The sequence below is a fragment of the Gymnodraco acuticeps genome, unplaced genomic scaffold, assembly GCF_902827175.1.
Source record: "Gymnodraco acuticeps unplaced genomic scaffold, fGymAcu1.1, whole genome shotgun sequence".
In the NCBI taxonomy this organism is placed as follows: domain Eukaryota; kingdom Metazoa; phylum Chordata; class Actinopteri; order Perciformes; family Bathydraconidae; genus Gymnodraco; species Gymnodraco acuticeps.
The window spans coordinates 2,476,703-2,490,864 of record NW_022992177.1 but is presented as its reverse complement, the minus strand read 5'-3'; the positions used below and the strand labels follow the sequence as shown (position 1 = coordinate 2,490,864).

At 38.9% G+C, this 14,162-nt stretch overlaps 3 protein-coding genes across 9 annotated transcripts; 1 reads left to right on the top strand and 2 right to left on the bottom strand.

Moving 5' to 3' along the window:
- On the bottom strand, positions 1-8,139 carry cracr2b (calcium release activated channel regulator 2B). 5 transcript variants are annotated; one of them, XM_034204759.1, is made up of 17 exons: positions 5,970-6,716; positions 5,784-5,895; positions 5,285-5,432; positions 4,775-4,921; positions 4,596-4,686; positions 4,410-4,505; positions 4,140-4,327; positions 3,693-3,764; positions 3,428-3,482; positions 2,413-2,492; positions 2,199-2,319; positions 1,649-1,775; positions 1,471-1,552; positions 1,160-1,283; positions 842-949; positions 633-709; positions 1-249 (listed from the first exon to the last, which is right to left on the bottom strand). In XM_034204759.1, exons 1-17 carry the CDS (start codon positions 6,225-6,227, stop codon positions 168-170), a joined length of 1,968 nt encoding a protein of 655 aa, XP_034060650.1. In that variant the 5' UTR covers positions 6,228-6,716; the 3' UTR covers positions 1-167. The 5 variants fall into 5 exon arrangements, with proteins under 5 accessions (XP_034060650.1, XP_034060651.1, XP_034060648.1 ...); XM_034204760.1 differs by having other exon boundaries at positions 837-949; positions 5,970-6,715; XM_034204757.1 differs by lacking the exon at positions 1-249 and adding an exon at positions 8,080-8,139 and having other exon boundaries at positions 273-709; positions 5,970-6,350.
- Positions 8,140-8,293: 154 nt separating this feature from the next.
- On the top strand, positions 8,294-11,043 carry tmem138 (transmembrane protein 138). Of its 3 annotated transcripts, none has more exons than XM_034204739.1 (5): positions 8,294-8,403; positions 9,085-9,639; positions 10,187-10,358; positions 10,634-10,709; positions 10,803-11,043. In XM_034204739.1, exons 2-5 carry the CDS (start codon positions 9,512-9,514, stop codon positions 10,913-10,915), a joined length of 489 nt encoding a protein of 162 aa, XP_034060630.1. In that variant the 5' UTR covers positions 8,294-8,403; positions 9,085-9,511; the 3' UTR covers positions 10,916-11,043. The 3 variants fall into 3 exon arrangements, with proteins under 3 accessions (XP_034060630.1, XP_034060628.1, XP_034060629.1); XM_034204737.1 differs by lacking the exon at positions 8,294-8,403 and adding an exon at positions 8,441-8,570; XM_034204738.1 differs by lacking the exon at positions 8,294-8,403 and adding an exon at positions 8,469-8,688.
- A 1,025-nt stretch (positions 11,044-12,068) lies between these two features.
- On the bottom strand, positions 12,069-13,924 carry tmem258 (transmembrane protein 258). Its single transcript, XM_034204736.1, has 4 exons — positions 13,794-13,924; positions 13,341-13,450; positions 12,326-12,454; positions 12,069-12,224 (listed from the first exon to the last, which is right to left on the bottom strand). The coding sequence occupies exons 1-3, from the start codon at positions 13,794-13,796 to the stop codon at positions 12,328-12,330; spliced, it is 240 nt and encodes a 79-aa protein (XP_034060627.1). The 5' UTR covers positions 13,797-13,924; the 3' UTR covers positions 12,069-12,224; positions 12,326-12,327.
- Between the last annotated feature and the right edge of the window lie 238 nt (positions 13,925-14,162).

Genomic DNA, 14,162 nt, shown 5'->3' with positions numbered 1-14,162 from the left:
TTATCAAAAATGTGTTTTATTGGATGGATTATAAATAACTGTTACAGATACTGTAATGTAAAGTTGTTCATAGATAATATCACTGTTTGTGTCTTGAAGTGACCACAAAACTTGGGAGTTTTAGTTAGAAGTCTTTTTTTTTTTTTTTTACTTTTGTCGTCCGTTTATCAACAGCAGACTTTTTTAGTCATGTCTTGAGTCAGTAAAACTGCATCTTCACATTTACGATCAAGCTGGGAGACCAACGTCCTAAAATGAAAAAAATGGGATCATTGTGCAGCAGAAACCACAACATTTGAGAATAAAAATGGGTTTGTAATTCACACTGCTGATCCGGTTGCATTGCTCCATGTCTGGTCTATGATTAAAATTAGGAGATAAACTACACTCAGATTCTAGTTTATCAGGTACATCCCCTTTATATGTATTATAGTAGAATACATTCGTTAAAAGTGTTAAAACAGTTAGTAATTCAAATGAATACTCAGCAACAAACATTTTCTAATTCCAGTCTATCGATTGTGAGGATTTGCTACGCTTGAGTGTACCAACAAAATGCAAACACAGCAGATACAAATATTTTGCAGGCTCTAGATGTGGATGTCAGACAGCAAAGAAACAAGATGCCATACCTAGCCAGATGAGTCATCAGCTCCTCCATGTTACATCCACTTTTAGCACTGCACTCGTAGAACAGAGCTTGGTGCTGCTGTATAATCCAGGAAGTGAAAAAAACTAAAATAAATGACAGACTTATTTCCAAGATAATGTTCAGGGATTAGCGGTGTCATTGTGAGTAAATCACCGCACAAAGTTGTTTGAATATTCAAATGTACCTCACCTCTGCTAGTCCCTGCCCCTCGGATGTGGTCACTCTTCTGCTGTGTGTGTCTGCCAGGTCCAGCTTGTTCCCCAGCAGCATCAGAACCGCACCTTCACACATCTTCTCCTGGGACAGACATACAACACACTTTAACAACACAACATTGTTGAGGGAAAGATATCACAAAATCTACACAAAACATCAATCTAAAATCAGTGTTCATATTTATCACTCAGATGGGAAATGTTTATATAGAAATGTGTGTATTGTCAATCACAAGCATGTGTATGCAAATGTATCCTAAACTGTTTTGCATGTGTTTCTCCACCGGCTTACCTTCACAGAGTCCATCCACCCTCTCACAGCGGTGAAGGTGGAGGGTTGAGTCACGTCATACATGGCAAGGATACCGTCAGCTTTACGGTAGTACTGCTCAGTGATGCTGCTAAACCTGAACACACTTAAGGAATAAGAAAAGAAAACACACCCACAAACAGCTCAATATTAGGAGGCAATGAAAAAGATCCTAAACCTCAAATGGCATGTCAAATCAAAGTCAACTTTATTGTCAATCTTTCAGTTTGTGTGTACAGACAATACAATCATGCCACAAAAAAGCACAAGACGGGTAATCGCAGGAATCTGACCTCTCCTGTCCTGCAGTGTCCCACAGCTGCAGGGTGACGGTGGTGGAGCCCAGAGACAGGGTCTTCATCTGGAAATCTATACCTGGAAGCAACAAAGACCTAGGGTGTCATATGTTTGATATATATATTTACTCAGGAGCACATTAGCCATTGTGAAAGAGTGAAAAGAAAAGCTTACCTACAGTAGCGCTAATTTTACTATAGAAGTGTCCTGTGCAGTAGTGCTGGATGAGGGAGCTTTTACCCACCCCTGAGTTACCAAGGAATACCACCTTGAACACTCGCTGAGGACTGACAATTGTGCTCTAAAATTCAGGTAAAAGGACCACACTTATCATTTGTTTCTTTGCATCTAAGAGAATACATATTTGTTTATATAGCGCAATATTACAAATGAATGACACATTTGACTCAGCATGAGATATCTTTTGTCTTTAGACCCTCGCAGCAGACAAGAAAAAACTCCCAAAGAAAGCCCACAATTAACTGGGAAAAAAGTGGAAGAAACGTCAACGAGAGCAACATTAGAGGGATCCCTCTCCCAGGACGGACAGCCATGCAATAGATGTCGTGTATAGATTAAAAAACATATATATTTAATGTAAACTCCATCATAGCAGTGCAGATTATAACAAGCCTCTGAGTAGCATGTTTATCAATAAAGAGTTTTAAATGTGTTATCAAATTGATGCATTTGAGATTAATGTTATTATCAATATGTTCCCTACCTGAGTTTGCACCTGCTCAACATTTTCACACCTGACTCTACATGACGGTTGGTGTCTCTTGGATGAATTTGTCACTTCTGTCTCTTTTCCCTGCTCCAGCTCATGGGATGAGCTCAGCTGTCTTTAGAATCAATGAATACACATAACATTAGTTGCTGCCTAGCATTAATGCAAATATGTTAAATGTGATGTCGGTGCGGTTGGTCATACAAACCTTTTCAATGGCTTGTCTTGCAGTAAGTAGTTACCTATGACTGACCCTTGCTTCCGCAAAGGCTTTGTGACATTTGGATTCTAAAGGATTTTCGTGAAAAGTAAGGCAGAAGAAATGAGAAGCATTAAGGTTTGTGTAATTTGTAAGATGTGTTTCAATGGTTATTTACACTGTATTCTCTGAGGACATACTTATTGTTTCACAAAGGGAGATGTTTAAAAAGCAAGAAGTTTATTCTACTGCATAGAAGTTTAACATCATTTATCACCAATACACTTGTTTGATTACAAACTATTTGACAAGACAAATATACAAGATATAAACAGCAGGTGTTTGTTGTGTAATGGAAATTATATATTTTTTTATTAATATTTTGTAGTATCTGTAAATGATCTCGCTATTATCCATCCCTATCCTTTAGAGTTGGACATAGCTAGTTAGCTTAGGCTATAAATGGCATTGGTTTACGTTACAACCTGTCTATACACAGACAAACAATACATAAATCATTTGTTCAGAAACTTTGAAGATACATTCTTGGAAGAATTTGTAAAAAAAACAAAAACTGTTACAGGTTTGGCAAAACTGTCATATGTAAAAATGTGGATAGGATAAAGGGAACCTGCGTATAATTATCAGTCCTTCAATATAATAAGAATTGGTAGTTAGTTCAATACTGACCCATTTTTGTTCACCTTCAATATTAAACATATAAATGCTTTTCTCTTCAAATTGGCACAGATAGAATAAATGTCTTTTCAACAAAACACTTCACTCCATTGAGTGCTGACATCCCAAAACCCCAAACAGGGTCACTGAACAAACGTTCAATGAATAACCAGCAATAAAAGCTGCCCATATAAATAATCATTGTCCAGAGGATGAAATAAAGCATGAAGCCGTTCATAGACTTAGCTTATGTTGGATAAATCTGCTGTGTCCACGGGGTACAAAGGTCTTCACTGAGGTAATAAGTGAGAGGCAGAGGAGGAAGGACAGAGTGTCTGTGACTAACCCTCTTCTGAGACTGCTGGGCGTCTTTCTCATCTCGCAGCCTTTTGTTCATGTCCCTGACACAGAGAGAGAAAATCAGTTAAAACAAAGATCACGCCTTTTACTGTTTAAAGGTGGGTTAGTAAAAAAAGAAAGGAGAGTTAACACACTAGAATTGCATAAGTTCCTTACAGACTTTTTTCATTTACACATTTTGTGGAGAAATGTGTTTTACTTCACAACATATGAACTTGATTAAAACAGCAACAGTAGTTATTAAGACCTACCTCAGCAGCTCCAGCTGTTTGAAAAGACTATCCTTCTCTTTCTGCATGTTCCTCGACACCTTCATCACGTTTCTACATTGGAGCAAACAAAAGATTGATGAAAAATCTATATTCTTCTTATTGTCGACAAATCCCAGGAAAAGACCAAAACCAAAACCAAAACTATTCCTTTTTAGTACTGCCTATTCTGCCAAAACCTGATATACTTGAACTCCTTCATTACGATGAACAAGGTCACTGTAGTTTAATCCATGTTGATTCCACAAACACCGTCTTACTGCTACTACTCACCAGCAAATACCAAATGTGTGTTAATATACAACATAACAGTCCCCAACTAAAACAATTCATTCTAAAGACCAACCAAAATAACAACAACAAAGAAGAAACTAGTTTATTAGAAAAAAGCAGTTTTTGTTTTATTTATGACATGCAACGGCATGTCACCTCTGCTTGGACACTTGCTCCTGTGCGGTGCTGAGCTGCATCATGTTGAGCTGACCCAGGGCCAGCTGCAGCTGCTCCCGGCTGCTCTCCACCTGCTCCTGCAGCTGCACGTTGAGGCTCTGCAGCTGCTGGTTCTGCTCCTTGATGTTTACCTGTTCACAGCTCAGCTGCCGGATTCTGGTCTCCAGCTTAGGATAAAGACAGGTCCGGGTGATTTACTCATAAAACTGAAACTCTTTGGGAAAACTTGAGTACTGTTTGTACACTTACCTCTTTCTGTTTAGTCAGTGTATTCTCCAACTCCTGCTCCCGCATATTCAGCTCCTCCTTAAGTTCTTGTCCTCTCTGCTTCTTTCCAATACTGTCCTTTAATTCACAAGAAATTCATTTAATGCTATTATCGTGAACACAAAGGTAAATGGCACAAAGGCTGGACTATATAGCACAAGTATGTACCTGAGTCAGGTGTTTCTCTCTCTCCTCCCTGATTTGGTTTTCCATTTCTTCATTTATGGACCGAACAACCTGGTCATGTTCGATCTCACGTCTAAAACAGAAACAGTTGATTGATTTTGACTCACAGTTGAATGGGGCATGATGAGTGGTTTGTGAGGACATTGGGAGGAAGTGTGTACCTGCGTAGAGCTTGTTCCAGGCTGTCTCTCTCTCTGATGGAGTCCTGTAGATGGGACACTGCGTGGATCAGGACGCCCTCCAGGATGCTCAGCAGCTCCGGTCTGTCTCTCTGGAGTTCACACCACACAAAGGAGAGCTCCTGCTGACTGACACACAACACACAACTGTTCGAGCGGCTGAGGACCTTAGCAGCACAACACCAATCACTAACAGTACAACAGGTGCAGGGTCTTAATCGTAATGTTCAGTTTTGGAATGAACTCTGTGATTACTTTGAAGGATATAGTTGGATTTGTTTTGCATTATTCAGGAAGGTGTTTCTACTATTTCCCGACACACAATGAAGGTAGGCTAAATAACAGAAACAACTCTGAATTAATACAGCCTGGTTTACCTGATACACTGAGTGTAAATGGTGCTCTTCTGTTGCTAGTTTTCAAGTCATGAGTAATACAAGTGTTAAGTCTAAAATAAAATAAACAGATATAACTTTATGACATTGATCTTACTCTTTAAAGACTTTGTCAGCGCCCAACTCCGTCAGTATGTTCACCAGTCTGAGTGCAGAGGGGTCCTGGGACCAGTCCACCTGCTCTGTATCTGCTTCTGTTTCGTCTGGACTCAGCTCAGTCGTATCATCCAGCCCCACAAACTCACCTGCAGCAGGCAGAGGAAGGCAAAGAGGATTCGTGAAAAAACAGTGGCTTTCCCCTCAAAGTCATGGAGAACTCTCAAATCCCTCACAACTGCACATTTAACAATGGGACGGAACTAGAAAAATATTTATATATTTTCAAGACAAATGGATTCATTGAAACTATATTTCATATATTAAATATATTCAGTGTAATATGAATTATAAAATTGAGAAATACAGTAAATCTCCATATTTGAGAGGCAGATACAATATTTTTGTATAAAAAATGTATTGAGGATGAATCAATCAAGTGACTATTTTTCTTTCGAGTGACTAAGCTAAAATCGACTTTTCGTTGCAGCTCTACTCACCAAATCCTGTTTTAAACTCAACAGGAGTGAGGAATCCATTGCTCTCTCTGTCCAGACTCTCAAAAACGGTCTCCAGCTGCTCAGGGGACAGAGGCAACTCCCCTTGTAGCCTCTGGATAGAAAAAACAAAGTTCAAGATTCTACAATTAACTTAAATGTTGTTATTCTACCACATCGGATGCTCACCTGCATATCCCGCTTCGTGATGAAGCCCTTCCCCTCCTTGTCACACAGCAAAAACAGCTCCTTGGCCTTGCCCATGGTCTCTGCCAGGGGGCTTAACGGCGCCGCTTTTCTGGCCCGGGGTGAGGCCAGCGGACTGCGTGCCCGCCGGCCCGGCCTGGGGCTCCCAGACGGGAGGCCCCGGGGTCGGGGGCTCACAAGTACTGCCTCCCCACTGCCCTGACCCACCAGCACTTCACTATCATTCAGCCATTTAGACATTCTGCACTGAGGCCGACAGGCATAGGCTGGGAGTTGGAGAGCGTTTCTTTGAGTTTTATTGATGACTTTTAGTTTGTCATTTGGGGAACTCTTCTGTTTGCCTCGGAGTCATGAGGAGTAGACCTGTAATGTGAAGCATGACAAACAATCAATAAAACATAAATGTGTCATCCTAAATAGTGAAGGAATACTAACCATTATCTGGTGAAATGGGAGGATAGGATACTTGTATTTGTCATGTGGAATTATAAACTTTGGTCTAACAAGAGGAATATATTTAAAGCCCTAATGAGATTAATTAAATCTATGTATTTATGAACATTAACAGTTTGAGGCCTATATCAGAGACCTTTACTTATTAACCAGAGTGAATAAAAAGACACTTTGGATCTTCTCTCTCTGTGTTGCAAGATATTGTGAGAAGCTGGCCTAAAGGTCCTCCCTTGTCAAACATGAGGTGCAAAACAAACGCTGTGACTGTACACATATTCCACAGCTGCTGTGATCAGGTGTCGGGCATGACACTTTTACAACTGTTTGAGGGACATGAAGGAAAGTTACTTTACATTTCTATACAAATTGTTCATATTCTAGGCCAGGTCAAACATAGATCCCTAGCTTTACGCAGCATAAGCAGTTGCCCCCACTGTTAATGAAGAGGAGGCGCATTTAAAAACATGTGATGATGATGCCACTGCTAAAGCTTGCTCTATACCAGGATGTGTGATGGTAAAACAACAGGATGGTGTCATGTGAGGAGAGTTTCTGTGTACTCGAAGGGGAGGGCAGATTGCCTGGGGAGAGGAGATGCAAATAAAACATTTGCAGTTTGTTTGCATTGTCTGAAATACCACAATTGTATACAGATTTCACTCTTGAGAACTGCACTGAAAATGTGCCTCAGTATCTCCACAAACACTCAAAAACAGTATTTTATGATGGATACAAGATTGCATGTAATCTGTTTTCCGTTTGGATGACATTGCTATTACACAGGAAGAACACATCAGCATAAATCATACATGGTTATTTTAAATTGAATTCTAAATAATTAGTGTCAAGTTAATGTTGATTTGTCAATGCCTCTCCTTCCAGTATCTCTAGTTATCTAAAATCATAAAACCAATATCTAAGAATATGCACTGGCTACTCCTAAAGCATTTAGCTGATGATCTATGCAGATCGAAAGTTCTTTATAACATAAAGATATGCTAGGATCCCAGATAAGGCACTTGTGCAAACATTATGCTGTGGATTTTTGTATGTCAGTAAACCAACAGCCACGCCAAAGGTCAGATACATTTACACATTTAACACTATTTCGCAAAGTCGGTAAGTGAAGCGCCGTGTTGTAGCAAAATACCACTTCTCAGGGAAAGTGAATATACAACGTTTACAACGTGTCGTAGGCTACACAACTGTCAGTCAAAGGTCTAACACTTTCTGTGATACATGTCAACACAAGACGACACTCGGTCTAACTTTATAAAACACATGTTTAAAAACACTGACAGCTCTGATAATACAACATCAAGTTGATATTCAGTAGCCAATATTTGCTAAATGCAGAATAGCGACTGTACCAACAAGTTTGAGAGAAAATTAGCTTGGCAACTTACAGTAAAAATAAATGGCTTACATGCGCATTGTAGCTAGCTAAGGTAACTAAACCCAAGATAGTGAAGTAATGCACATGTATTATTAAAGAAGAAAGGAACCCCACACAACAGTTAGTCGGTTGTTAGTCCACCAAGGCGGGAAGAGTGACCATAAACGTATTCATATTTCTAAATAACATTGACTGTGTTTTATATAAATTCAGAGAAGTTGTAGAAACGTGGTGGCTACTCACCTGTAGTGTACTGGACGCAGGTCTGATCAGCTTAGTGCTGCAGTCACTTTACGTACTGACCAGTCTATGGTACTGACGTTAGCCGCTGGGTGGCAGTGAGCACTGTGTTTGATGAGAGTTTACCGTAGTGTGTGGAGTAGCACGAACATTGAATACCCACACTTTCCTTGCCTAACATGTTTATTCATTGTTTTTTCTTTCACACAGCAGCTCCGTTTGAAAGCATGTAGGAAAAACAAGCAATTTAAAGCAACTGAAAGGATACGGTGATCTCTATTATTGCTTTTAACTAAATGTTCTTGAACCTATCTCTTTGTTATTACGGTAAGTAGGAGCGTTACCATGGAAGTTACGGAAATGCATTCGTTGCCGCTGAATAGCAGCAGTGGAGGCAGAGTGGGTAGCATTGTCTGCAAATAAGTAGAATATGAGCGTTGTAATGTTTCTTTTTGGCTCGATATGACTTCCTTTATTTTTCATACTTTGTTCCGGTAAGTGGCCGTTATTTCGTACATGTGAAGCTGTGATACAACAGTATGAAGAACCAGTGTTATGATGGTAACGAAGCAAAACGTGTCTGGAGGGAGTTCCTCGAAGTTAAAAACCGAGGTGTGCTATAAAATACAGTGATTTGTTTTGGTTGTAAAACAGTTAAATAACTATATCATGCGTCTCCAGGATTATCTGCAGCTGGTACTATAAATAACCTTAGGCTACCGTCGTGGGTAGAGTAGATGAAGAGAAAGGGAGTGTGTCAACAACTAAACAAGAGTGGTGTTCACGTAGGTAAAATTAATCTGTAATCCTATGGTTGGCATCTCCATGTTTGTTTGTGTAAGAGTATGTGTGTGTTTACGGTGCACGGTTAGGTTTACTGCTAAATTAGCTGTCTGCACGGTACTGGAGATGGCCAAGGCAAATATATAAACAATCACAATGCTTATTTTTCTCATAGCATACAGCGATATATCTTTTGTCTCACTGCTTCAATGTTTTCTCCTTCAGGAAATGCAGCAGACGAGGACACTTTCCACATCAAGGATGTCAACATGCAGCATATGAAAATATCTCAAACATCTAATCTGGTATCGTGGACTGCATTCAATCATCACCAAGACACTTTTCCCTGAGGACTACAAACAACATGTTTATGAACAGAGGGACTAACTGGAGTGGGGATAACCTAAAACAGAATAGAACATATTAGTAATAAGTATTTTGACTATGTGAATGGAGAAGTCATGTGAGTTCTTTCTGCCTACTGTAGTCTACACCTCTGCAGTTTCTCTGTACTGAAGTATGTAGAGGGTGAATCTGAAAAGACTTGTGTCACCATCAAGTACCTACGTTTTGCAAGTCTAAAGAAAACAGCCAGAAGCGAGGAGGCGAACAGACTGTGAGGCTTGGTGCTTTGCAAGATCCGTCCCTGAAGATGCTGCAGACTGGTAACTTCTCACTGGTGCTGCTAATCCAGCTGACACTGTTGGCCTATGACCTCTTCGTCAACTCCTTCAGTGAACTCCTGAGAGGAGCCCCGGTCATCCAACTAGTGCTTTTCATGTAAGTCACTGAACTGTATGTTAAAATGATTTTGTATCTGTCATTAAGTCACAAACATGCTCCAGCTAATTGATTTCATTTTTAATACCGATTTGTTTAAGTATTTTATAAGTCTAGCATTTTAAATTGGACTTTTTTCATAAAATTGGTTGTGGGTTTCATTTGGGGTAGATGGACTATGACACAATATGTTTAAGGCTGAAAATATAATACATTTAAGATTAATTGATTTATCACTCAAAGTGAATACATTAGCAGTTAACCAAGGATGTATACTATTGAGATGCTCACACGCTATTTTGCTTTACTTATAGAAAGTCTTGTCACTCTTTGTGGTTTATCATCATTGAGGTTGTAAAAATAAATGACTTTCCTCTTCTACTCTTTTAGACCAACCATTACTGTTTCATAACAATATCCTGTATAGTGAAGCTTTGTCAAATATATTGTTGTGTGTTAAAACCCACATAACTGTATTTTGTTCACACATGACTCATTCCATCAGAAACCAGAAATACAAATTAACCATTAACATCTGTGTCTACAGCATGCAGGACATCGCCATCTTGTTCAACGTGATCATCATTCTGCTGATGCTGTTCAACACCTACGTATTCCAGGTGGGCCTGGTGTCCCTGCTGCTGGAGAGGTTCAGGGCGCTGCTGATAATCTCTGCTCTTTACCTGACGCTCAGCATCTGCTTCCACTGCTGGGTGCTGGTAAGCTTTGTTACACAACTCAACTAACTCAAGTAAACACTAAATCATGACAATATTGAAGTAAGCGATGTCATATCACAACTTAGATTTCTTTCATTTTTTGCATTAGTCTTAGCTTTTATAATTGTAATTTATTTTTGATTCTTTTTTCTGTGTCTCTGTATGCACCACTTATACCAAATGTGAATTCCTCGTATGTGTAAATCCACTTGGTAATACAACTGATTAACGGTGGACACTTTTGAAACTGCTGCTTATCATTTTTATTTTTTTAGAACCTCCGATGGTTTCAGTCAAACCGATTTATTTGGACTGATGGTCTTCAGGCTCTTTTTGTGTTCCAGAGAACAGGTAAGGGATGGCTTAATTTACAGGATAATTTCCCTTTGCAACTAATTTGTTTTTTGTATTAGTTGAGTAAATATAACTTTTTTCTGTTAACAGCGGCAGTGTTGTATTACTACTTCTACAAACGCACAGCAGAGTGTATGGGTGACCCGAGGCTGTATGAAGACTCTCTGTGGCTGCGTAACATCTTCACCAGAGCTCGTCAGTGAATAAGACAGTTTTGAGAAAGACTTTAAGGAAAATATTTTTGAATTATTTGTACATCTATGGATCACCCTATGTTAACTTGCATATCTGAAAGTTGAACGGATACAATTCTTGGTTAACTGAAGTAAATGGGGCCGTGTTTAACAACAGCTGTTGACAAACTTACATGTTTGCTATTTTGTGATACTTGTCCACCTGTAAGACTTTTTTTTCAGAAGTTGGTTAAAGCAGCCCCCATTTATTTTCCCTTAGAGGCCTCAGAAAACAGTTTTCTGCAAGAATGTAAGGTCATCATATTGGGGATGAGGTATTCCTTCAAAAGGATCTGGGATGGAAGGCCCTTCGGACATTATAACACCAAGCATCATTATTAGCTATTCAGAATTTTTGACTATTTTCACAGCAGTCTCAAGCTGTTTATTTGTGCTTCAATACCAAGTGAGGAATTGGTTAAACCGCTTACAGTGGCAGGTAAGCCAACCGTAGTGGTATTGTATTAACCAGGATTGTGTCTGGTAATCTGTGGCCTTTGTAAATCAATTAGAGTGGCAGACAGCATGAGAAGCATTGAAAGCACATTAGTAAGATTTCAGTGTTTTCAAATGGAAAGTGTGTTTTGATTTGTAGTAATTTATCCATAAAACATGTAGTCATAGTTTTTTTGAAAATGTATGTTATTCCCTCCTCAAAGGAAGAACATTGTTGGTTTGTTTGGCCTTATGTAAGGTTATTATGTGCTGTTTACATGGTTAATGTCATTTTAATAAGCCAATGTTCAAGTGAACTCTTCTCTGGGTGGGAATCTTTGAACAGTGTTCCCGCTGTTTTTAAATAAATAATCCTTCTCTAATCCTGGTGTAATCCTTTCTTCACTCAAGTCAGTGTTGACCTGTAGACAAGGTGAAGACTGCCCTATATTTAACACAAAGATTAATCAGGGCTTGAGGGTTTTAGGCACCATAGTGAAACACACCATAAATAGTCTTTAGGGTGTCAAAATAAAATTCTAATAGCTAGAAAACAACAGTACCATTGAACTTTGGGTCTCATCTAAATAAGAATTGATACCGTTTTTATACAATTGTTAAAATCTATGTGATCCATGGATTTTAGCTATTCATGCTGATATCAGGCTGAACAAAGAAGCACACAAAAAGTTGTACAAATCCCCTTTACTCGTGACAAGAAAACCAGAGTCCATATGATCCTATTATGTTGTCAGTGCACTCCAATTAAATCCAGATTGTGTGATGAGTGATGTCCTTCGTTCCAATGGAATGTGTCATGTTCTTTCAAATCGGTCACACAAAACTGGAAGAAACGAGAGGGAACAAAGTTAACTTTCACAAATCTGTTTCAGTGATTAATAACAATAAAATAACTACGAGAGTTTAATAAGATGTCGAATGTACCTTCATACATAGATGCCAACCCAGAGTAGTAAGAACAGCACACCGAAGCCCATAAAAAGTGAAGCCACGAGGGAGATCAGCAGCTCTTTGTAGACGTCCCTGGTGTATTTTGTTGATGTTACCTCGTAGCTGATGAGAAGTTAAGGGCCAGCCATAAAAAAAAAAGCACAACCAACAGCCAAGTTCTGAGCTCTTTGACAATTCTAACGCCTCCTGCTGTCTAGCTTAATATGCAATTGTCCTTAGCGTACTATAGTTTACTATGTTTAATGTCATTCTGAATGCTTTGATGAACTTTACATAGAATCACTGTTGAAAAAAGTCAAAATTGAAAGCAATGAAAAATGTGCAAAAACGCAGGATATTTCAAACATAGTCCTGTTTTAACATTTAAACAAACTATAGTAACACATGCTGACTTTTTCACCTTCCTTAGTTCCAATTGTGGATTTCTTCCTTTATCAAGCATTTTGACTCTGAACGACAACTATGACATTTTTATGTTAACAATTTCGTTATAAATTGAGATACATTGAAGCCAAATTAGCTTCCTCTATATTTTAAAGATACGATTGAAAGTGAACAAAATATATATCTGTAATAATCCCGTACTACACAGGAAAACAATGTGGACAACCCATAGGTTTAACCTAAAGCAGGAAGAAAGTTTGTAAAGTGCCAAGTTGGGTACCTTTATTTTTTTCTACCAAATAATTACAGCTAAAGTGGGAGTTTGTTTTCAAGTGTATGAGCATCTGACTGCTTGTTTGTTGCTTTATCAAAGCCTAATTATAATTTTTTTAATGCCAATAACCAACTCTGTAAGTTATGTGTTATTGTAACCAACTAAATCAGGGGCTGAACTTGAAGTAAGATGCTCTATAACATGTAGAGGCACTGCAATGCTGCTCAACCTAATCTTGTACCGTGTTACTGCAGGTTGCTATACTTCGGTAGCCTAATGTGTCCTGTAGCACGTAAACAGTGTTTTGTAGAACAAGTAGTGAAAGGATACACGAAGAACCAGGCGGTGAAGAACATGCCGATGGCCAGCAGGACCACGGTGAGGTGGGGGAACACAGCCGGGTTCACCGGGCTGGTGTATCTGGTCATAGCTTCGAGTTCCTGCAGCCACAGAGGAAAGGATAAAACCAGGTTAAAACAATTACATATCCAGCAAAAACACCAGCCATTAACGCCTATCATAATGCACCGCGTCAATGGCGTTTAATTAGTTTTGAAACACGTATATGTGGTTTTATTAGAGCGGCGACATCACTGGATTTGACATGAGAAGCTAATGTTGCTACTTTGCCTATCTACAACGTTAGCTACGCCAAGGATACAATCACATAGAAAACGAATTATTTTGCTGGTTAAACTATGAACATCGTATAACGATAAACCGCTTACCATTGCATAATACAAATAGAAAGTCAATAAACACGATAGATTTAAGTTATTTTACCATTTTGCTTTGCAGAGGAGCTCCTTTTTCTATGGTCCAAGATGATAAGGCCACGTACTGACTATCACTTCCTGGTTTTTGCGTGACGTACAGTTGACGTTAGCCAAAACGTGTTTTTTACCCCTCAGTTGAGCTTCTCAGGCTGGCTGCAAATGCATTCCCTATTAGTAATTCAGTTTTTTTTATAACATTTGAGTCACTCGGATACATAACATAGAAGTTATTAAAACATAAATCATGAAATAAGGAAAAATATTTGTATAAAATAGAAATTAACCACTAAAACACAATATGAGCAATTGTGACTATGAAGTGACACATTTTGGTAGTACATTTCAGCTACTGGGAAACATAAGCCAACATGACAAT